Below are 24,152 nucleotides of genomic sequence, written 5' to 3' on the forward strand. Positions count from 1 at the left end.
TTCAAGCAGCTCCTGCTTGCGTACAAAACTCAAGATAATACACTAAAAAAAAAAAAAAAGCCAAAGTATGTGGACAAGGACTGTGTATACTGCCTGGGTCTCCCAACAACACACTTCTTTCTTGAGTATTCAAGATACTGACTGATAATGCCGAACAGTGAAGGAAAAGAACCGAAAACAAAAGTGATGCTGGACACCAAAATTAATGTCAGATCAGAGTGAAGTTTCCACCTCCCGCACCTGTCCCGTAGCCATTCGTTTGGAGAGGGCTGAAGCCAAGAGCCAAGCTGCTATTGCATCCCTGTTGAAGCAGCTGAGTCTTAATAGTCAGGAAACTGAATTAAATAGGAATCCTGGGTTGCAGGATCTTTTCTTAGCTTCCTCATAACAAGCTGATGATTTTAGACATCTCACTTCTTAGCTTCTCAGTGAAGTGAGGGGATGAAAGCAGCCCCATCCATGTCACAGAAGGTGGTGAGCAAGATCAGTAAGCCAATGTTGGCAAAGCACTTCACACTCTATGGATCAAAGGCACCATTATAAACACATGGAATTAGCTATGATTGTATTATCCATCTGATCTGTTCCCTTAAGTCAGTGCCATATGTCAGCAAGGAAGAGCGTTTTTGAGTCTGAGGTTCAACTGGCAATTTGCTTTCAACATGTTTGTTAAATCATTAAGAGAAAGGTTACCATGTTCAGTTAAACTGGCCTCTTCCCCATAGCCCATCTTCAGACAAAACTCCTGTGGGGGTCATCTTTTTAATGAGGGTGTCAAGCCCAATTTGGCGCTCTGCGCTTTGAGTTATCTTTGCTCTCACTCACCGGCACTTTGATAGGACGAACAGCGGGGATGAGATCTGGTACACTTAAGAGGCTGTGCCTAAAAGACTTTTTTTTTGATAAAGGGCAAAAACATTGGACCTTGATATTTGCCCTACTTCCTTCCACGAGGAACAAAAACGAATGTCTCCTTGTACCATTTAAAAAAAAAAAAAAAACTCGTTCCAGGTAACATCAAACCTGTGCCTATTAATAAACCCAGCTAAGAAAAAATGAATCCTCCGAGAGTCTGCGTCTTGTCAGGTACATCTGAATGTCATAGAGAGAGCGGTTCACCAATTATAATAATTTTAGTGCAAAGGAAGCAGGAGATCCGAACAGGGCTGGGAGAAGAGAGAACTGGAGATGAGGCAGGAGCTGTCAAGCGGCTGAAAAAAGAGGGGCGGGCTGGGGGGAGGAGAGAGCGCTTCCTGGGTTTTAGTCAATGATTCATAATAACTGTGACAGGTACATCCGGAAAGGAAAGACAAGTACATCTTCACAAAATATCACAAGTACCTTGTAGACCGTTTCTGTCTGAGTGCCCCATGCCAGTGGAGATTGGATCAGAAACCCTTGGTTTCATCAGAGGGTCTAATCTGACCTCAGGGCTAGGAGAGAAAGGGATCTTAAGGAAACGGAAGAGAACACCAGGGGGAAATACTAGCAAAACATCGGATTTTGAGCAATCAAGGATGAGCCAGGTAAAATCTAGAACTCAGGGGAAATACTGCCCGAGGAAGAGATGAGGCTCAAGGTTCTGTTTCGCATAATCCTTGGATAACTCCATGGAGGCTGAAGGAGGCCTAGGACACAGGACTCAGGATGCTGACGGGACCACGAGCACAGCAGAGAGGCTCAGAGGCGAAGATAGAACCTGGTAGAGCTGCACACTCTGGTAACTCATGCTCTGCCTCCCGGCCCACGCCTCTTCCATTAGGTGAGGGCTGATCCTGCGTCGGCCCGGCTGGAAGCCTGTTGGGGTGGAAGAAGGAGTGGCCCATATGTGGGTTGTATGTTTCACTTGTTCCATAGTTACTGAGCACTTCATGCTGACATGCTGTGCCTGCTTTTCTAGATAGGGCTTCCCAAACTTTTATGAATCGATAGGGCTTTTTTGTTTCCTTACAAATGTCGTAAGTGGCAGAGCTAGAGTTGGAGAGGTGATCATGCAGTCACTGATGGAAGCAGGGGCTTTGATCCTCACCCTCCTCTACCAGGAAAGCAAGAGTGATGTCCACGGCCAGCCTGAAGACCAGCTGGCGGCTGTGACTGCCGTCTAAGTCAGGCCCTGCTGCAAGGCCCCAGCCGGGGCTGAGAGTAACTTAGATGTGTGTCCTGAATCTTGCAGGGCCACTGGCTGTGTGCATCCCCTTCCCGACTCAGGGTATTCATGAAAATGCTGAAATGTGTGGGATCTTCTCAGTGGACCAAAACTGGTGCTCGTGCATTCTGCTCTCCCCAGACACACCCAGAGAGGTGCTGGGGAAGGGGTTTTGGGGAGTGAGACACCAAAATTCCCTACGCTATCAAAATGCATTTGTTTGCTTTGCTTTGATCATCTAGGGAAGGGTTGGGCAAGCTTTTTCTTTATGGCATCAGATGGTAAGTATTTTTGGCTGTGTGGACCATACAGTCTCAGTTGCAGCTACTTAAGTCTGCAACTGTGGCTTGAAAGCAGCCACAGATGATAAGAGATCAAGTGACATGGCCAAATTTGGCCCAGAGCCCATAGTTAGCTCACCCCTGGCCTGTGGCCTCAGGTTCCTAGTAATGATCCATCATCTTTTCCTTCCATATGGTTCACTCCTCTGAACTCAGTAATACCGAACTTCGCCACATGGTCTTCATTTACATGCACTATCCAACTTAATTTCTTTTATTGTCTGAGTCTCTTCCAGAAGAATATGCTTAAATTTCTTCTCATGTCTAAGTAAAATATTTTAGCACAACTTCAAGATGTAGGATCTCAAACTCAGGCATGGCATTTAGTTAGCAAAATATCTTGTTAATCATTTTAAGACTGAATTATATGTATTAGAATTAAGGAAAATCTTTCATTTCTGTGATACAGATAAGAAATGTTGCAAGAGAAAAATATTACTGATTGAATTGACAGTTTAAAATCCTTAGCTTTTTCAAAATTTTTTATTCTGATTTTGTTTGCATTTGTTTTCTTTCCTCAAATTATATTTCACATTTTGGGGGGGGGGAAGGAACTTTTACCATATTGCCTTGGTCCTGACTGTTTCATTTTTCTTTAAAAATAAATGTATTTGAGGAGTTTTCATTTGAAAGATTTCTTGACTCTGCGTGGAATGTGCTGGTTGTTTAGTGGCAATTCTCCAGGCCTGTATTATATAGAAGCCTCTTAAACCGTAGCACTTTCTACTTGTCTGTAGGTACTCATGAAGGTACATAAACAACTGTGGAAAAAGTACAGTTGAAACATCCATTTTGTCTGCTTAAGTAGATTATATCTCTGTACAGAGGATTTTGACACCAGCCTAGTGATGCTTTAGTGTTCCTGCATAAGTAGAGTCAGTTCAGCAAAAAAGAGTTTCCTTATGTAAGACAGAGCAGCGTCTCCAAGCTTTCCGTGGCGTTGAGTGTGTGTCCCTGTAGTACTAGTGGGCTAGGGCTGCCGTAACAAAATAGAGTGGGTGGCTTAAATAGCAGACATTTATTTTCTCGAATTTCTGGAGGTTGGAGGTTCAAGATCAAGATGTTCCCCCTGAGACCGCTCTCCTTGGTTTGCTGGATCCTCACATTTTCTTTTCTCTGTGCACACCCATCCCTAAAGTTTTTGTCTGTGTCTATGTTTCCTGTTCTTCTAAGGACATCAGGCAGATTGGATTAGGATCACCCCAAGGGCCTCATTTGACTTAATCACCTCTTTAAAGGCCCTGTCCCCAAATACACTCACATTCTGAGGTGCTGGCGTTTAGGGCTTCAACATGTGAGTTTGGTTGGGGTGGGGAGAGAGATCCAGTTCAGTCATAATAGTCTCCAGTGACTTTATGTGCGGGCACCCCTGTGGGATCCTCATCTGGCAGCCAAACAGGAGCCCAGGACCTCAGGGCAGGCAGGAGAGGCCGACCACAGCGTGTGGAGGCAGAGATGTGCTCATTCTGGGCTCTGGGGCTGGGAAGCCTTTTCTCATACGTTTGCATAGTTACTTCCGGACGCCCCCTCCGTCAGTGGGGTGCAGAGCGGCACCTCCATCTGTCGCCTGGTTGGAAACTGAGCACACTCAGTCCTCTGCAGGCTGTGTCTTCCTGACTGGCCTCGGAGCTTAGCACACAGGCTCAGCGATAACTCAGTGCGGAACCTAATTCTGACTCAGAATCAGTATGTGTCTGCTATTTGGGCTGATAGACTCTGTGAGTATGTCTTGTCTCATCTGTCCAGTATTAGGCCCTGCTTCATAGGGTGAGCTTAACAGGGTCTGTGTTAGTTATGACAGTTATGTTGTCCTAACTCACAACCACCCAATCTCAATGACTTAAAAGTGTATTTTACCCCAATGTGGGGTAGGATGGAGAGTGGGCCACTATTCTTCCAAGTCATTCAAGAACTCAGGTTCCTTCCATCTTTTGATGCCAGATGGTTCATGTGTGGCCGTCAAGTTTGCCATTGGCGGGAAAGAGAGAGCACAGGATGATGAGTAAAAAGTTGTATGTGTGAGCCTTGGAAACACTTTTGCCCATACCCACTGGTCAGAATTCAGTCACACGGTCCCAGACTTTCTGCAAGAGGGTGGGGAAATTATTTCTCTGGGTTCCCCGTATTTTTTCTTTGTCTTCCTGAACACACATCTATCGTGTAAGCTTCTGGTGCTTTGTAAAAATGGTTTCAGCATGGATGTTATAAAGGCATGTTGAAGTAATTCAATATCACACAGCGGTTGGTTTTCTCAGCCTGTCCTTGGTTGTACTCCCAAACTCCTGGAGAAAGATAACCACGCTATTCTAGGAGAATTAGGTGTCACAGGCCACTAGAGCAGGATTGCTGGTGCAGGACTTGTTTCAACCTGGATGACTGTTTCTTGCTGTCTTCAAACATGTTTCACCATTGCAAGTGTTGAATATTATGCCCATCTGAAAGAGCATCCTTCCTTCAATATTAGCCACTATAGGGAATCCAGATATTTGCCTTAGACTGTCCTTGAGGAGGTCTTAGACAAGGCAAAGTCTGTCCCACCGGAATCTCAGAAAGATTCTAGTGCTTTTCTCCTTTAAATCTTATTTATTTTTATTATTGGCTATGCTGGGTCTGCCCTGCTGTGCAGGCTTTTGTCTAGTTGCGGCGAGTGGGGACGGCTCTCTGGGCGTGGGGTGCAGGCTTCACACTGTGGTGGTTCTCTTGTGGAGCGTGGGCCCCGGGACACGTGGGTGTCGGCAGAGGCGGCCCGTGGGCTGCGGGGCCCAGGCTCGACTGTCGTGGTGCACAGGCCTGGTGCCTCTGCGGCGTGCGGGATCCCACCAGCCCAGGGATCGAACCCATGTCTCCTGCATTGGCAGGCAGACTCTCGACCGCTGAGCCGCCAGCAAAGCCCACTAGTGATTTTCTTGATTTTGGGGGGGGGGGGGAGTTGACGTGGGAAACAGTTGTTCTGATATAATGCACAAACGCTCACTGACCAAAGCCGCCAACCTCCCTGGTTTCCAAATGAAGGCCCTTTAGACTCATTCTGTTAATTACATAGAATCCGCCTTGAATTTTAAGTTTTTCTCTGATGCCTGAACTATTGTGTGTACACAGCAGGCTCCCTTTCTCAACCTGGGTCATGATTTTCCCCTGAATGTTATTCTGAAATTAGGAGGAAACAGCAGAGTGCTATTGACTCCCTGCAGTCAAGTCTGGATTCCGAAGCCCGTTGCAGGATGGAGGCCGCCCGGCTGAAGCGGAGCGTGGAAGGGGACCTCACTGAGATGGAGCTGCAGCTTAGCTGTGCCAGCCGGCAGGCGTCAGAGGCCACCAAGTCCCTGGGCCAGCTCCAGACCCAGATCAAGGTATTTTCAGTTGTCACATGGGGATGAGGCAGGGACGCCTCTGCTTGTGGGAGCAAGCCAGGTCACAGGTTGTGTTCAACAATAAAAGTGAGGACAGCAAATCTAGTCCTCCAGGAGACCAATTGAATAATTGGCTGGCATTGCTGTGTGCTTCTGTTTAACTGGTTTGTGTTACGTTTAACTTCGTGGAGCATGCACACCGAACTCGCAGGGAACCATGCCCAGCCCGAGTTTTCTCTCCAGGACCTGAAGTTGCAGGTGGATGACGGCACACGCCTGAACAGCGAGCTGAAGGAGCAGGTGGCGGTGGCTGAGCGGCGCAATGCTCTTCTCCAGGCTGAAGTCGAGGAGCTAAGGTCCTTGCAGGAGCAGACAGAGCGCAGTCGCAGGCTGGCAGAGGAGGAGCTCCTGGAAGCCACGGAAAAAATCAACCTTTTCCATGTCCAGGTGGGACCCATAAACTCCCCACTAGCCGCCTCAGCTGGCTGGAGGCAGCAGTTTCCGCACAGTCAGCCTTGGTCTTGAACCATACGCACTTGCCACATGGAGCCGTGGGGGTGTCCGGTGAGACAGGCAGAGCCTTTGGCAGAGTGGTGGCCGCACCCTTCATTCATCCCCAAATGCAGGGCTCCCGAGGGCTGCAGCAACACCGTCCACAAACGGAGGGGCTTAAAACAACAGAAATGTAACCTCTCACAGTTCTCAAGGCTAGACGTCTGAAATCAAGGTGTTGGCAGGGTAGCACTCCCTCTGAATCTTGTAGGGGAATCCTTCCTTGCCTTTTCCCAGCTTCTGGTGGTTTACTGGCAATCTTTGGCACTCCTTAGCTTGCAGATGCATCACTCCAGTTCTCTGCCTTCACATGGCATTTTCTGTTTCAACATCATTTTCCCTCTGTATCTGTCATTGTCCAAATTTCCAAATTTTTATGAGGACACCAATCAGATTAGGACCCACCCTGGGTCGGGAGGCTCTCCTGAGGGTATGGCAACCCACTCCAGTATTCCTGCCTGGCAAGTCCCATGAGGAGGAGCCTAGTAGGCTGCGGTCCGTGGGGTCACACAGGGCTGGACATGACTGACCTCGTTTTAACTTGATTGCCTCCATAAGGACCCTGTTTCCAAGTAAGGTCATATTCTAAGAACTAGTGGTTAGGACTTCAACTTATGTTTCTTGTGGGGAGGGACACAGTTGGACCCGTAACATTAAGCCCTGTCAGAAGAATGAACTGTCAGGACACTCACAGCTGGGGAGACAGAGAGGGGGGAACATTCACTAGTGTTCCAGAGTCATTTACCTGTTTATCCTGTTCCCTCTATGCTATGTGTTCCCTGAGAATCGCAGGATTCAAAAAAAAAAAAAAAAAAAAAAGCTGCCTAAGAGCCACGAGATTCAGACAATTCTGAGTGGCTCCTGACAGTTATAATGAGTCGTCAGGACTCTGGCTTCTCGGGGAAGGTTATGTAAGTGACACAAAACAAGAGTTCTTCAAATTTTTACTCTTCTTGTGGAATCAGGAGAAACTGTAGTGGTTAGACAAGTGCATACAGTAAAGGACCATTCAGTAAACATTTTTAGTGCATCCACCGTAACCTAGACAGGCGCACATGGTATTGTTAGTCCCTCAGTCACGTCCGACTCTTTTGCGACCCCATGGACTGTAGCCCACCAGGCTCCTCTCTGTCCATGGGATTTTCCCAGTAAGAACACTGGAGTGGGTAGCCATTCTCTTCTCCAGGGGAGTTTCCTGACCCAGGGATCACATCCGGGTCTCCTGCATTGGTGGATTCTTAACCACTGAGCCACCGGGGAAGCCCAGTGGAACATAGTAAGGATAGATGCAGAATATCTCCATCTTCCTAAAAGCATGAAGCTCTAAGTAAACAAGCTGAAGTGCACTGCCAGGAGAGCCCTGTAGAAAGCCTTCCCTGACGACCCTGCACGTCAGGGAGATGCAGTCTGCTCGATCTGAGCTGCGAAGGACACGTAAGCAGTCAGCCATGTAGAGAGAAGAGTCAAGGGCAGAGGCATGAGGAGAGGAAGGGATTTAGGATGTTAAGAAAAGTTGATGTATGTACTACAGCTTACGGTGGGGGTCAGGTGGGAGAATCAGCGGAATTGATGCTAAGGGAGAGGCAGACAGACCCAGGTCACCAGGGACTTGATTTTGAAACTGATGGAGGTTGAAGTCTGCTGAAGAATTGTGAGTAACTGGGAGCAAAGTTACTAGATTTGCATCTTCAGAAGATTACTCTGATGAGTGTTGGGAAGGATGGATTCATGCAGCCAGGGGCAGATGTGCCATGCTCAGGGCTATTTAGAAACATCTGTGGGATCACTGTGGTTGCCATAGTGACTGGGAAGCACCACTGACCTTTGGTAGGGAAGTTCCAAAGATACTAATGCTCCTGCAAAATACAGGTAATCCGCTATCACAAAGAATTACCCTTCCCGGAATGCCCACTGTAACTGAGAAACACTGGATAAGAGGAAGTATAAGCCAAAGATGCACCCGCTGGAAGGCATCGCATTGAGTTTGTGCCGACAGTCTGACTTTGTGTCCATGTGCATGACACGATCCTATTAGGATACCACGTGTATAAAACAGGCCATAGGCTATGCATGGTTCCCAACAGGCTAACTCACTTCAGTATTTTCTTTCTCAGGAAAGCGTAAATAAATAAAATGAGTAGAAGTGTTATAAAGTAGAATATTGAATTTTTTAAAAAGTCATTCAGTATCTGTAGTACTTAATAGCTATTGGTAACAAATCATTTGCCATGCATGGTTATAACTGATGATGCACCAGTGGATCTCCATATGATGAAAAAGCTCTAGCCTGGAGAGAGATGAGGACATCAACCAGAGCAAAAGCAGACATAGAGAGGAGGAGCTAGATCTGGGGGAAAAAAAAAAGGAAAATCAGGCCACAGAGACTTGATCTCCAGAGCAGGGCTTCTGAAACTTTATGTGTATAAGAGCAAATAACACAAAAATGTGCATTCTCAGGCCTCACCCCAGACCCACTGCAGAATCTCTGCTATAGGAGGAATCAAGCGAGTTTTCAGGTGATGCTGCCAGTCCAGAAACTACCCTTGGTGCAGCTCTGACCTAGGTGATCTGTGGCTCACAAGGACCCCTCTCCCTTGTGAGGTCCTACCTTGGCCAAGCAGGACCCCTTGCAATTCCGGGAACACCAGCTATCTTCTGATTGATGTATAGTGAGCATTTTAGAGACCTCTAACCTAGACCAGACATATGAGGCCAAAGTTATCCCTGTCTGATTACATGTGTCCTTTCTCAAACCTGAGCTGTGACCGTCTAGCTTGCCCTCTGCACAGCCCTCCCTCACCCTGCTTCCCAAACAGAACCAATCATTTAGCTTGAAAATACTTTAACCATCAACTCCCTGGTGGATTTTAAGTGATTCTGTGTATAAATGAATCAAGATTTACACTTGTTCCTTTTTTTTTTTTTTTTCCATTTATTTTTATTAGTTGGAGGCTAATTACTTTACAACATTGCAGTGGTTTTTGTCATACATTGAAATGAATTAGCCATGGATTTACATGTATTCCCCATCCCGGTCCCCCCTCCCACCTCCCTCTCCACCCCATCCCTCTGGGTCTTCCCAGTGCACCAAGCCTGAGCACTTGTCTCATGCATCCAACCTGAGCTGGTGATCTGTTTCACCCTAGATAATATACATGTTTCAATGCTGTTCTCTTGAAACATCCCACCCTCGCCTTCTCCCACAGAGTTGACAAGTCTGTTCCTTTCTTTACAAAGAGTTTCTCTGGAGTTTTGTGCAGTGAGCATCCTGACAAACTCCAGGAAATGCCCTCACCTCCATCCCCCGGGCCACAGCCCAGGCAGTAGGAGTCTCTGGGCACCTAGAGCCTGGCTCTCGATGAGGACCGAGGATAGCAACCTTGACAGAGATGCTGGCCGCCATTGAAGAAGCAGGACAGAACCCGTGAGGCTGGAATGTCTCTCTTCCTGTTTCCAAGGTTTAATCTTGCCACTGAGAGAGGCACTAGCCAGAGGAAAAGTGAACAAACAAGAGAAATTAAAAATAGGACAGCTATGCCTTTTAAATACATTCTCTCGGCTAAGCTTTCACACCCTCAGAAAGGCTGTGCTCCAAACACAGACCAAAAAGGAGGTTCAGTTTCTAGTGTCACATCCAGGAAGGAAATTAGGGCAGCGCCAGCCAAGGACACAAGTAACCCTTCCGTGTGATGGAGCTCTCTAAGGGCCGTGCGTGAGGCCCATCAGATTGCTTTTCCCACCCCCTCTATTAGCGCAGAATTGATAGAGATGGAGGTCGATGATGAGGAAGATTTTCCCCCCTGGAGCAGCATGCAGGAAGCTCATTTTTATTTCCCAGACCGCTGCTTTCCAGATGTCTGCTTTTGACCCTGACTTCTACTCTGGGACACTTGCTTCCTCCCACATCAAAGAGCAAAAGATAGAAAAACATACTCCTCCACAAGGGGAAAACCAAACACGTGTTTGGGACTCGTAGGTTGTCTGGATTCACCGCTTCTTTTGGATTCGGGCTGCCATCTCTCCAGTAGTGGACCACGCACAGATGAAAGCCCGTGCATCCAGTCTAATGTGGTCTCCCGGCCCTGGAAGCGCTGCTTTACTGAGTGTGGCGGACTAGAGGAAAACGCCCTCCTGGCCAGAGCCCCTCACATTGCTTGTCCAGAACAGACCAGCTTGCGTTTCACCACTGATCGCAACTTGCCTAATGAGGATGCTGCTTTTCCTTAGAACACGAGTCTCCTCAGCCAGAAGAAGAAACTGGAGGTGGATGTGGCCAGGATGCAGAAGGACGCTGAGCAGGCGATGCAGGGGTGTCAGAAGGCAGAAGAGAAGGCCAAGAAGGCAGCCACTGAGGTGGGTCCCTGACTGCCTGCTCGCTCCTGTCTTCCGGAGCTGACAGGAGCAGTAGCCAAGGGCAGGGGCCGAGCTGCAGCCAGAAAGGATTCCGTCGATTCTCCATATAGCCAGGGGGGGACGTTAACAGACCCCTCTGCCTCTCTGCCCCCATTTTGGAAATCAGGCCAATCGACTCCTCCCTTCCACCCAGACCACACAATGAAAAGAAGCAGCTGAATTGCCATAAGCAAAATCTTATGAAAGCAAGAGACTTTTTAAAAGAGTTAAACCACTTTCCACTTGTGAATCAATGTATCTGGTGTCTAGAAACAATTCTTCTTATGTTTCCTTACCCATAGCTGTTTTTCCTGGGGCCTGTAATGGCTTCATGAAGATGATCTGGCAAGAATGCTTATTTCACTTATTTTTTTTTTACAGCCCACACTGCTGCTTCAGTAACAGAATCGGGTGAGGAAGGCCTTCAGGATTGGTGTCCCTTCCTTATCTGCAAGTTTAAAGTTGTTGATAGGTGTACTTTTCCTGAATGAGACCAAGATCAGGGTTGACTGCCAGCCTTGATGGTACCTTTGTGGGCACTGCAAGGGATGTCCTCTGGACACCCACTCAGATAGATGCAGATTTCCCCCAGGAGGCATGATGAACAGATGACAGTACTCATTTAAAAAAAAAAAAAAAAAAAGGCCATGGAAGGAGGGAGGTGGGAGAAAAGTCTGTGTGTCAAGGTCCCAGCCTTGCAGGTCCCAGCGCCTGCTGAGCAGAGCCTGGACTTGGTTTCACCCTCCGCTCACTGCTTCCCCATCAGGTGCGTCTGTATAGCACATCGGATGCAGAAACATGCAGCAGCCCAGAGCTTGCCCTGAGAACGAAAGCTGATCCTCTTGCTAAATAGTATATGGGGACCAAAGAGACAAGATATTCAGTTAGGTTTAACATTAGTCACTTTAAAATTCAGAAGAAGGGGGAAACTTATGTCTGTATCTGTCTGAATCATCAAGCACTTTGGTAGTTAAAACTCTTGCACCAAATCCTAGCTCTCGGTCACTGTAGAATCCAGAAGAATGGGGAAAGCATGCCTAGCACTCAGCCATTTTGTATCAACTCAGACACTGCTTTCTGATGGAAAAGAGGTGTGAGAAAGCTTGAAAGTGTTTGGCCAAGGAAAAAATAATATGCTCATTTCAAACATTTATGAAAATCTACATAGAAGGGGGAGAAAAAGAGCTTTTTGCTCCTGCTTGGTAAATTTATGCAGTCACACGTTAGGAAGACTCTATCTGCATAACTTCACCTTTAAAAGATCTTCTTGACAATGTTGAAAAATGAACTCACTACCTCTTCCCCTGCCTTAATTCTCCAGTAGTTCAGCTCTGAGCTCCAGCCCCACATAGCAAAACCCAGAGTTACCGCCATTATTCATTCTTTGCCCTCACCATCTGCACAGACGTCTCACACTTAAATTATGCAGATGGTTGGTAACCTGATAGAGAAACTTTGGCTGAGAGGGCAGTGTCCTTACATCAAAGGCACTGAGAGATTCATGAAACAGTTCTTAATAATGGCAGCAGACACCAAGCCCTGTATACACAGTCAAAGCCGAGAGCAGGCTTTGCAGGAATTAACCATCCTTGTGCCAGATTATTGGCACCGAGAGCATCAGTTGCTGCCAAATTCCTAGAGCCTAAACTTGTTTGCAGTTGCAAGTCACAGAATTACAGAAGTGAGGCGTGGAAAAGGCTCTCCCAGGCACTCCACACGTTTCCTGGTGCGTGCTGCTGTAGGACACGTCCTGGTGCTTCACTCCGTTAAAAACTCTCCCCTCAGTTGGTCCTCTCTCTTTGAATACAGATGTTGTGTAATAATGTTCACGTGGTGTTTCATCTCTGGTGTGTTTCCACCACCCGTCACCCTGACCTCCAGTGGCCGCTGCTATCCTGATTGCCTTATGGTTACCAAACTCGAGGACCACGGAGGTTAGGGAGAGCATGGTGGGAAGAGATGAGGTACAGAGGTGAGGCCTGGCCTGCAGTCACATCAGGAACTGAAGACAGGGACAGAAGCGTTCAGCTCTGTTGGCCGCCAGGTTATCTCAGTCCCTTGCCTTCCTTTCTAGGTGGCAAACATGTCAGAAGCACTGAAGAAGGAGCAGGATACCAATGCCCACTTGGAGAGGATGAGGAAGAACATGGAGCAGACAATTAAAGACTTACAAGAGAGGCTGGATGATGCTGAGCAGACGGCCATAATGGGGAACAGAAAGCAAATCCAGAAACTAGAATCCAGGGTAGGGGTTTGCCTGTGTAATCGTGGGGTCTTGACAACTCCCAGTTCAAGGCCTTACCGTCCTGGGATATCATATGAGGTAGTTCTACCTCCCTCTTCACTTTGGCTTGCAGCACTTTCAGCCAACTGAGAGTGTCAGATCTCAGTAAATCCATTCATTCTTCCCGACTGTGGGCCACTAAACAGGACTCTTCCTGGAATGGGTGAAACCTGCCTTCCTGCTTAGTAGAATGTGTCTCCCCCAGCTTCACCCGCCCCAGCACTAGGCTCCCAACAGCCAGGGGACCCACTGTTTCCAAACATTCTCTCACAGTCTTGCTTCCCTGCCTTTGCTCCCATTATCTGCTCTGTGGAGAATGCCCATATCCTAACAGCCAGAGAAAGCAGAGAGAAACAAGTAAATCGAGGACCAGAAAGACATTAGTGCAGATGTAGTGAGGACTGATGTAGTACCTGCCTTCAGGGAGCTTCAAGATAGGAAGACTAGAAAGAACTATCTTGAAAATAGGATTTTTAAAATAACTGAATCAATTTCAGTGACAATTTACAGGTCATACAACAGATGCTATAAGGATGGAAAGAATATTTGACTGCGATTTCCATGCCTCAGAAGGGCCTCTGAGAAAGCACTGCCATTGCACATTTATGGTATATCTATATAATGGAATACCAGTACACATTTACGGTGTAATCATACTGATTAAAAAGGACTGAGGAAGAGCTTTGTAATGTCCTGGAGATCATGCCTAGTAGTACAGTGATGATAAAGGCACAGGGAATGTGGAGAGTATATAACCTTCTGCGCAAGAAACAGGGAAAATATGAAGATGTGTACACATCTGCCTATATTTTCAAAAAGAATTGGAGGCGGGATAAAATGAAGACTAATAAAAGCCACTAGTCCCTTGGACTGCAAGGAGATCCAGCCAGTCCACCCTAAAGGAAATCAGTCTTGAATATTCATTGGAAGGACTGATGCTGAAGCTGAAACTCCAGTGCTTTGGCCACCTGATGTGAATAACTGACTCACCTGAAAAGACCCTGATGCTGGGAAAGATTGAAGGCGGGAGGAGAAGGGCATGACAGAGAATGTGATAGTTAGATAGTATCACCAACTCTATGTACATGACTTTGAGTAAACTCCAGGAGCTGGTGATGGACAGGGAGGCCTGGCATGCTGCAGTCCATTGGGTCACAAAGAGTCGGAGACGACTGAGTGACTGAACTGAACTGAATAAAAGACACTACGCATAGGAGGAAAATAGAGAGATGAAAGTTAGGCCTTCTGATGGACCTTGTTGAGTTGGTCTCATTGCAAAATCGGATAAAAGACACCCTTTCCTGTCAACCCCCTGCCCCGCGTCCTGCTTTGCACCGTCTAACGTAATCTGTATTTTACTTTGCTTGGTGTGTTTCATTCATTAGAATGGATGCTTATAGAGGGGAAGAGACTTTTGTGTTTTGTTCCCTGCTGTATCCCTGGTGCATAGGAGGCATCATGTTCATTGAATGAATGTTATGTTAACCTTGATCCTACGATTCTATAAGGCTGCAGGCCGGCGGCTCATCTGTGCTACAGCTCTCCCACCTAGGAGGGCTGTGGGTTACATGTGTGACGGAGACTCAGGGTCTGGTTTCTTTAGAGTCAGAGCTGAACATGGAGAAAGATGAGGCAGTCTATTGGCTGAATCCTTAAAGAGAGCTACATATAGCTTATTCTCTGCATACACTTACGTACCTTCTAACACGCACATGTGGATGTACTTTTGTAATCCAAGAGGGGGTACTTACCATCTCCGCAGGCATTAGCCTTTCACATCCTTCAGAGTCTAAGCAGCCCCTTTATGAGCTCACCTAGTTCGACCAGCTCACTTGGCGAGGCAGTTTTCCCAGAGAGCTTGCTCTTTTCCACCACTCCGGGAACCAGAGTAAGCACATCTTCCCTGATGGTGTCACTCTGTTCCAAATGATGGTGTCAATTGGCCACTGCAATGCCCTCCTGGCTTGCTGGCCGTCCACCTGTCGTCTGAGACCATGGTTTGCTTGCAGGTTCGTGAACTGGAGGCTGAACTAGAGAGTGAAGTCCGACGTAACTCGGAGGCCCAGAGGGGAGCCCACAGGCTTGAGCGGTGCGTCAAGGAGCTGACCCATCAGGTACTCCGGGAAGCTGCTCCCTGCTTGCCTGGCTGCATCCTGCCTCAGGCGGATGTGCTCCTTCAAGCCTGAAACCGCCCCCCAGGTCTCCGCTAGTTCTCCTCGCGTCTTCCTCTCCCTCAGCGGGAGACACCATGCCTTCCAGAGCTCCTCTGCTATTGCTGGTTTGGGCTGGCCCCTCTTTAGAGCTCTTGGGAAGCACAATGTGAGCGACAAGTTGCAATTAGGAGCGAAGAGCTATTTACACTATCGTTTTTTCTCTTGTTTTTTCTCACGTAATGTCTGCAGCACTTTGGGAAAGATGCCTTCCTGTGAGAGGCTGAGTGAGAACAATGTGTAAATGAAGTGACTGGCGGAGCCTGGGGTGGCGATTCAGCCAGCAGGTTGCATGGGACGCTAGTTAAATTGGAGCAGGGGACATTTTCACCCTCATTTTCTGGTCTCACAAACACTCCAGGCCACCGAGGACTCTATCTGGTGTTGGTGCTGGGTGGAAACACAGCAAATGCTGAGAGGGCGCCTGCAGCTTTCTGACTGTTTTCATGTCTAAACAAATAAATGAAAAGAAGTGGGCAAACTTGTTACCAATAACTAATGCATTGCCAGAGTAGCAATCTACTCCTTCACTTGTGTTTTCAATTTCCTTCTTGTCTTACCTTTTCTTCAAACAGAGAAAACCACACATCCCATGATAGCATGTCTTGCTCACTCCTCTGGGCCCAGCACCTTCCTGGCACAGAGCAGATGCATGTGTTTCAGTTAAACACGGATGCCAGTGGTTACTCTCTAGCCCTCTCTGCCACACAAGATAGCTTGTTCCAGTGAAGAGGCAAACTCACCCTAGGTGCCCACTTTACCGCAACTTAGCACTCAATGCGAGATCTGCCAGTCCTGATGGTGGCCCCCGAGGCTGGGTTGGTGTCAGAGATATCAGTGTTCCTGCGTTGCAGTAGGAAGGATAGTATTGCTAAGACAGCAGAGTGCTTCAGAAGCACCATCTCAGGCTAATTAAGATGAAATGAGCTATTTGTACACTTCTTCTTTGCTGAGTAAGTGGTTCTTTCCTAAGGCGAATTAGTCTGACACTTCTTTAGACCATGCTAGGTATTATAATGGAAACCCCTGGGGCCTGCGCCCATGGTATGTGTGGTGGAGGAAGTAAACGCCTGGGAAATGTGAAAGATGTGCTATTTTACGCTTCTTTTGAGCAAGGATAAGAAAACATGAGGAAGCAAAACGCTGCTTGTTAATTATGTCTGCTTTTTTCTTTTTATTTTCCTATGGATTATTCTTACAGTTCTCTTCTGTAAACAGGTTCATTATACAACAATGCACTAAAGCTATACTTTCTTTAGTTTTCATTGTCCCAAGGAATACAATCTCATTCTATTGTGTTTTTATCTTTGTTTCTTTATAGCAATAATGTGCATCTTCCCCTTGCACTAGCATGGAAGTGTATTTCTTAATTTCTTCCAAGTGTCTGCACAATGCTTAGAGTAGATCTATTCAATTATGCAATGATTTTCTGCCATCAACTCAGGTAACACCTATTGAGTACCTTTTATTACAGGATAACAGGCTAGACCCTGTCACTTTAAAGCGACATTACAGAGCCCTCCATATTCCTTGATATCAGTACCTGGTTTTGAAATATTCAAGGTAGATGTTGAATCAATTCAATCTGTCCTCCTTTAACATCAAACTAGCCATCAGGAACTGTGGGGCAGGGTGTTTTGTGATAGGACATCATAGGTGCCATTATAAAATGCCATTTTGAAAGGGATATAAATAGGGTTTTTCTTTCCTAGGAAAAAACCCTCTTGGAAAATCATATTGCATTGGAAAAGAGAGCCAAGTGTCATTCTATCCACAGGAGTTTTATGGCCAGTCCCCCACTGAGAATTTATCGCCCCTCATGTGTCCTCTAGCATTTGGAAATTCATCCTGTTTTCCTGTCTCCAGTGTCTAGAAATGTGTGCTCTAAAGCAGGACATAGGATTAGGAGCCTGTATCACTTACAGGCGGTAAAGACGGCTTCCTCCCCCCCCACCCCCAGCTGCCTGCCCTGCAAGCTGTCTGCCTCCTACATTCAGGGACCTGTGTGTAGGCGTTACTGAGCCCTTAGTGATCTAAATATGGGCCAAGTATCTCCATTTCCAGGGATAAGAAAAAACAATATGGTCTCAGGTGGGCTCTCCGGGAACCAGATGACAGGGTGGAGTCAGAAGTATGAGAGATTGATGGGCGGTAACACCTGGGAAAGATCAAGGGGCGAGCAAGCGGCCTGAGGCAGAGAAAGCCTCACTCATTTACTTACGCTTCTATTGCCTTTGCTTTTGGTGTCACAAAAATTCATCCAGACCAAACAATGTTACAGAACTTACCTGCTGTGCTGTCTTCCAGGAGTCTTACCATTGCAGGTCTTAGATTCAAGTTTTTACCCCCATTGTGAGTTCACTTTTATGGATGGTATACGATGGTCAAATTTCCTTTTTTGCATGCGGTTGTCCAGTTTTCCCAACACCCCTCATTGAAGAACTAGCTGTCTTTCCCCCATTATATATTCTGGCTCCTTTGCATTAATTTGCCATGTATATATGAGTACATCTGGGCTTTTTATTCTGTCCAGTTGATCTACATGTCTGTTTTTATTCCAATACATACTGTTTCAGTGACTATACTTTGTAATATGTTTGACATCAGAAAGCAAGATGCCTTCCGCTTTGTTCTTCTTCCCCAAGATTACTTTGACTCTCCAGGGCCTTTTGTGGTTCCATTCTATTTGATTGCATTGACTTTGTAGATTTAAGGTAGTATGGATATTTCAACACTAATTCTTCCAAACCACAAGCACAAAATAGCTTTCCACTGATTTCTCTCTTCTTCAGTTTCTTTCATCAGTGCTGTATTGTTGTGTTCAGGGCTCAGGTTAGAAAAGGATTTCCAGACATGAGACAGAATGAGAGGGAAATAAAGTTTATTAGAGTGGGAGATGCTGTTGGAGCAATGGGCCAGCTCGCGGAAACGTGATGTGAACTGGGTCCTTGGTCCACTTTTATACCCAGGGTGCAAGGAGTGGGGTGGGGCCTGTGGCTCATTTGCTGCTGGGATGAGGCATGTCCATTGGCAGGGGGTCAGAGTAAGGCAAACACCTCCTCCCTGGGGGGTAGGAGGGGAGACAAGTTTCCTGCTTCCATTAATAGTTACAGCGTGGGGGTGGGCAGGACCATAAAGGTCTGGTTTTTCCATTCCCACGTTCCAAGCCCCTCCCTGGTTACCTGCTCTTTCGTCCCTGGGTCACCACACATACAGCTTTCAGCGTGCAAGTTTTTCACCTCCCCTCCTTGGTTAAATTTATTCCTATGTATTTTATTCTTTTTGATGCAATTATCAATGGGGTTGTTGTCTTAATTTCTGACAGTCTGTGTTAGTGAACAGAGACACAAGTTATTTTTGTATGATTTTGTATCCTAAAAATTTACTTCTCTGCCTCTTTCTCTCTTCTCCTTCTGAGACCCTTGAAATGTAAATGCTGGTCCACTTGATGTTATTCTGTAAGTCCTGTAAGCTGTCTTTACTCATTTTTCTTCCCCCTACTTTTATGGGATGAATTCCACTGCCTTGTCTTGAAGTTCACTGAGCCTTTCTTCTGCTTCATCTAGTCTACTGTTGAATTTTTGTTCAGATATTTATCTCTGTGATTTCTGCTTGGTACTTTTTTATATTAATATTTTCTTTTTGTTGAAATTTTCACTTTGTTCATGCATCATTCTCCTGAGCTTGGTGAGTGAGCAGATTCATGACCATTATTTTGAACCTTTTATCAGGTAAATCATCTATCCTTATCCTTTTCTGGGGTTTTATCTTATTCCTTCATTTGGAGCATATTACTTTGTTTCTTCAACTTTTGATCTGTGTTGTTTTTTATGCATTAGATGAAACAGCTCTCTCAATCTTAAATGAATAGTCTCATGTAAGAGAAGATCTTTATTGTTCTATCCACCCTAGCTGTTAGTTGTTTCTGAAATCTTTGTGACTGTCCAAGCAGCCTTCTTTGTTCTTAGGGCTCTTAGTTGAGTGTTCAAAAACTGTCTATAATATTGCAAAGGGGAGAATCCCAGTCAGTACGTAGATGCAGGGCTGACTGGAGGCCAGACCCTCAGGCAGGAGCTTTTAAAGTATGCCGGTACACCTCTTTCGGGGAATGACTGGGAGATGTATTTCTGTCTGTCTGTCCCGATCCTTGTGGTGCTATCCAGTTAAGAATTCTTTGTTTGCTATCATCTCATCGAACCTGTGAACACAAGCCCAGAGACAGAGTATGAAGACGTTTATCCTCTGGGCATCAGCACAAAAGTCAGTGCACCAGGCCTGTGCAGAAGTTTCTTTCTCAGAGATCCTGGTAGCTTAGGTGGGGCCTGTGAGGATGGCAGCCACTGGCTTTCCCAGGCACTTCAGTCGGCTGCCGCTGCCGAGGGGAGGAGGTGGTTGCCGTCCTGTAGGACCCAGGAATGTAAGTCCTGCTGGCCACCAGAGCCAAGCTTTCAAGGGATGGACCCTGGGTGGCAGCCATGAAAACTGGGCCACCAAACATGTGCTCCTTTCCAGGAGACACCAGAAACCTAGAGTGAGGAGGACAGAGTGTGAAGACAGTGCCACCGGCCTCCCTGGTCTCTGGATATGTGTATTAGATTAGAAGACTGCCCCCTCAGGCCGCAGCTACGAAGATAAGCAAATAGGTCTCTTTCAAGGAAACTGAGCATTTCTGTCTGCTGCCTCTGTGCTGTCCCGGGGGATAAACATTAAACCTAGCAAGGAGGGAACAGGCAGGATACCTATGGGGGCATAGGAGATGAGCCTGGTTGGCATGAAGGATGTTTGTGGAGGGCTGAGGGAGATAAGTGGGGAAACCATGAAAGGCACCAGAAAAGTTGATACTTGATGGAATAAGTGAGAGGGAGCTAGGAAAGATGTTTGAGCAGCAGGGCTTTGTCTTCGTTAAATCATTCATCTCAGCCATCAGTCCGTTTAAATACTCTCTTCAGGGCAGTTCAACAGCTCCAAAGTGGAAGTACTCTAGTTAAAACGGGGTTGTAAAAGCCTTCCTGCAAGTCTGTCTCTTCCCTCCTTCCTCCGCAGAATGCCCAGAACATCACAGGGGATGGTTGAAAAACACTATCTCACTGGGTTTCCTTTTTCCAGCCCAAGCCTGGATTTCTATGGAAGCAGTAAGAACACACAAAACAGGGCCCCTTGGACTGCTAGGAGATCCAACCTGTCCATCCTAAAGGAAATCAGTCCTGGGTGTTCATGGGAAGGACTGATGTTGAAGCTGAAACTCCAGTACTTTGGCCACCTCATGCGAAGAGCTGACTCATTGGAAAAGACCCTGATGCTGGGAGGGACTGGGGGCAGGAGGAGAAGGGGACGACAGAGGATGAGATGGCTGGATGGCATCACCGACTCGATGGACACAAGTCTGACTAAACTCCAGGAATTGGTGATGGACAGGGAGGCCTGGCGTGCTGCGATTCGTGGGGTCGCAAAGAGTCGGACACGACTGAGCGACTGAACTGATAGCTTATGGAGTTTTCCTATCTCTGCTAATGCCCACACCACAATTCCAGTAAACTTAGCCTTTCTTATAGTTCCATTACCTAAAGCCAAGGGTCAGTTAGAAAGTTCAAGGAAAAGAATTGGTTGGATGGTGGGGGGGCTACAGGTGGGCCCTGAGAAACTACAGGCAGGTGTGGTTTGGCTGGGCTGGGAAGGCTGAAGACCAAATTGAAACTAGTGGCTTTAACTTCCATTTTAACAAAGGCTGGGGTTCTGTGGTGGATCAGGAGAAATGACTGTCCTTGCTCTGAGCTGTGTTTATTTATTTCTTGGAACTTGGGATGAGTAGAGTTAAACTCATTTTTCAAATCATGGCTCTACATATGGTCTTTCATAAATTTTCCTTACTCTCATTTCCTCATGTGAGGCTACACAAACTGCTGGATCCTTCAAATCACCTTCACATACAATCCTGTACTTTGCAGGTAGAGGAAGATAAGAAAAATATGAGCAGGATGCAGACTCTGATGGATAATCTTCAGCTAAAAGTACAAACTTACAAGCAGCAAATCGAGGCAGTGGTAAGTACCTGAGGCGGCTGCAGCCTCGTGGATTCACTAGCCATTTACATTTGATTAATGGAGATATGTGGCCCTGAGCTAAACAAGCAGCTTGTCAGGCAGGACCAGCTCAGCTTAAAGTTTGCTCATTCTCTTTTTTTTTTTTAAAGTGTGTATGCTAGAATTATCACCTGTAGGTAAAATTTGTGCAGCTTTTCCCTTCAGGGAGCCAAAGCTCTCTCCCTTGACCTTTGCTTACACCCAAGCATATGCACTGCACGATACGAGGCAAGTAGGAGCATGGTGGCATGTAGAGATAGAAAATTTTGGTTGGGTAATCATCCTGTGGGGCTTCTCATGTGGCTCAGTGGGAAAGAATCCAGGAGACGTCAGTGCAGGAGACGTGGGTTCTAACTCTGAGTGGGGAAGATCCCCTGGAGCAGGAAATGGCAATCCATTCCAGTGTTCTTGCCTGAGAAATCCCATGGACAGAGGAGCCTGTTATGACAGAAGCCTTATAACAGTAAAGACAAACCCCTTCTACCCTGAATAGGATGTTAAATTGATTACAAAACAAATTATGGTTAATCTGTCACATACCAAATCTGTGAAAGCTGGACTACATCCAGTTGGTGGAAAGTGCCGACTATGTTCTCAATTTCCGGGGGAAAAAAATGTTATAAAAAATGGATCTGGTGCCTGCTAGGAAGTCTGAATCCATATACATCATACAAAAATATGATATTTCATTCAATACTCAGAAGTTTAGATTCCTTTCTCACACTTTTCAACTTTCTCACATCAGGGCGGAAAAATATGACTCTATAGGCTCAGGGGTTTCTTTGTTTCATTTCTTATTTTTACAGGAAGCAGAAGCTAGTCAATACCTTTCCAAGTATAAGAAGCAGCAACACGAGTTGAATGAAGCCAAGGAAAGAGCAGAGGCAGCCGAGTGTCAAGTCAACAGACTCAAGATGAAGGCGCGAGTTTGGGGAAAAGGCGCGGCAGGTACTCTGTTCCGCTGTGACCTTAAAGCACTGGTGTGTCAGGCTCATGTCATCACATGGAACTTTGTTTCTTCAGAGGCTTTTAAAAACAACATTGAAAAAGAGTTTCTGATAAAACCTCCCCATGTTTATTAACTCTGCTTGTCTGGGTAGGAAGAGACAGTCACATTTGAGGGGGCTGCTGTATTACACTGTATTACACTTCTCCATTGCTTAATTCTAGGTTGATGTGCAGGCTCTGAGCTCCCAGGCCTACATTCATGTGGGTAGGACAGTCAGGTGTCCAAGGAGAAAAGGTGATTAAAGCAGCACAGATGGATCTGCTTGAAATTCTAAGCAAACTCTTCTATCTATGGTGGGCAAGCATCACATCGATATGGAGATCCCAGGGGGACAGGTTTAAAGTGGAGGCCATGAAGAACCAATGCAAGAGTCTTGCTTTCTGGTTTTCTTCCCTGAAACAGAGAAAGGAACTGTCTACATCTGTGTCCATGAAAGTTCTGTTCCAGTAGTAGGGGCCACTGCTCTCATTTTCCTGGGAAAGTGACAGAGAACATTGGAGCTCTAGGCTTGGCAGGGCCAGTACCTTAGTCTGTTCAGAGATGTTACACCAGAGATGGAGTGGCTTAAAAACTGCAGACACTTCTCACAGGTCTGAAGGCCATGAAGTCCAGGGTCATGGCGCTGGCAGATTTGGAATCGGGTGACAGCTACTTCGTTGTAGACAACCCTCTCCCCGTTGTAACCTCACGTGGTAGAAAGAAGGGAAGACGCACTCTGGGGTCTTTTTTTCATAAGGATGTTACTCCCGGGCATGCAGACACAACCTCATGACCTAATTCCTTCACAAAGGCCCTGGCTCCTAAAACCATCACTGTTCGGGTTAGGAATTCAACATGTGAATTTTGCAGGGGGACAAAAACAGTCATACTACGGCAGCGAGCTCAGCTTCCTCACTGTTAGCAGAAATGGTTGTTCAATGAGATCTGGCTTTAGGAGAATCAAATTCAAGGAGGTTGTATACACTCTATAGAATGCCTACAGAGCCCTTAGCACAGGCACCACCATTTCAGTTTTTAAAACGAATTACTAGTAAACTTCCAAAAAAAGAGGAGAGAGGGTAACAAATAGTAAACACTACCTTACGGGAGGTCAAAGGATCTCTTTTGAAGAAGGGACTAAAAGTTGGTCGTTTTGAATATATTTGGATTCAAATATGAAAAATTTGAGACTTTGACAGGCTCTAGAAATTTCTTATTGATGAGCAGATAGTCTCGGGGAGAAGGCCGAGTGGTCTGAACTCTGGCCTCAGTCTGCAGTGCTCCGGCCTGGGATCGGGGTCTCCTGTGCAGAAGCGGCCCAGCAGCCCCTGTGATGGTTTGTTTAGGGAAATGCCCTGCACCTGCTGCAATCGCACGCAGCTGCACGAGGTCGGAGGGCCTCGGAAACAGATGTAATGCTTTCGACTTTGTCACAGTTATTTCCAACAAAGAATAAAATGAGTGAAGCAGAAATTGCTTCTGAGAGGCCAGAGATGAATAGGAAAATCGTCCTTGGCAATGCAATGACTAATTGTTTTCCATTCACAGGAGGAGAGCCTGAACATCTCTCTCCTGTCATAAACCAAAGGAAAAGGTTTTCTGATAGAATCGTGTGTCAGGTCTGGGGAGTGGATTGGTGATGCATGTCATCTTGCTGTTCTGGGGTCGTCTCCAGAGGGTGCTGCCTTTACTGGCAGTGCAAGGCGGGCAGAAAATTGAGTGACCAAGCATGCCCTTGCGGTGAATTACTGGGGTCTGCTTTCTCTCATGCAGATAATTGCCTCAATTCCCTTCCTCCCTTTGAAGCTA

General features: G+C 46.5%; 1 protein-coding gene across 2 annotated transcripts in view; it reads left to right on the plus strand.

The window, feature by feature from the left end:
• MYH15 (myosin heavy chain 15) overlaps positions 1 to 24,152 on the plus strand; it is a 121,868-nt gene that overhangs the window by 97,369 nt on the left and 347 nt on the right. For both annotated transcript variants that reach the window (XM_070454937.1, XM_070454938.1), the window contains exons 27-33: positions 5,645 to 5,837; positions 6,081 to 6,284; positions 10,617 to 10,742; positions 12,856 to 13,026; positions 15,075 to 15,179; positions 21,221 to 21,316; positions 22,162 to 22,303. In XM_070454937.1, the coding sequence (XP_070311038.1) occupies positions 5,645 to 5,837; positions 6,081 to 6,284; positions 10,617 to 10,742; positions 12,856 to 13,026; positions 15,075 to 15,179; positions 21,221 to 21,316; positions 22,162 to 22,303 (1,037 nt within the window). The remainder of the gene's footprint in view (positions 1 to 5,644; positions 5,838 to 6,080; positions 6,285 to 10,616; positions 10,743 to 12,855; positions 13,027 to 15,074; positions 15,180 to 21,220; positions 21,317 to 22,161; positions 22,304 to 24,152) is intronic.

The sequence above is a fragment of the Odocoileus virginianus genome, chromosome 25 (assembly GCF_023699985.2).
Source record: "Odocoileus virginianus isolate 20LAN1187 ecotype Illinois chromosome 25, Ovbor_1.2, whole genome shotgun sequence".
NCBI classification, from domain to species: domain Eukaryota; kingdom Metazoa; phylum Chordata; class Mammalia; order Artiodactyla; family Cervidae; genus Odocoileus; species Odocoileus virginianus.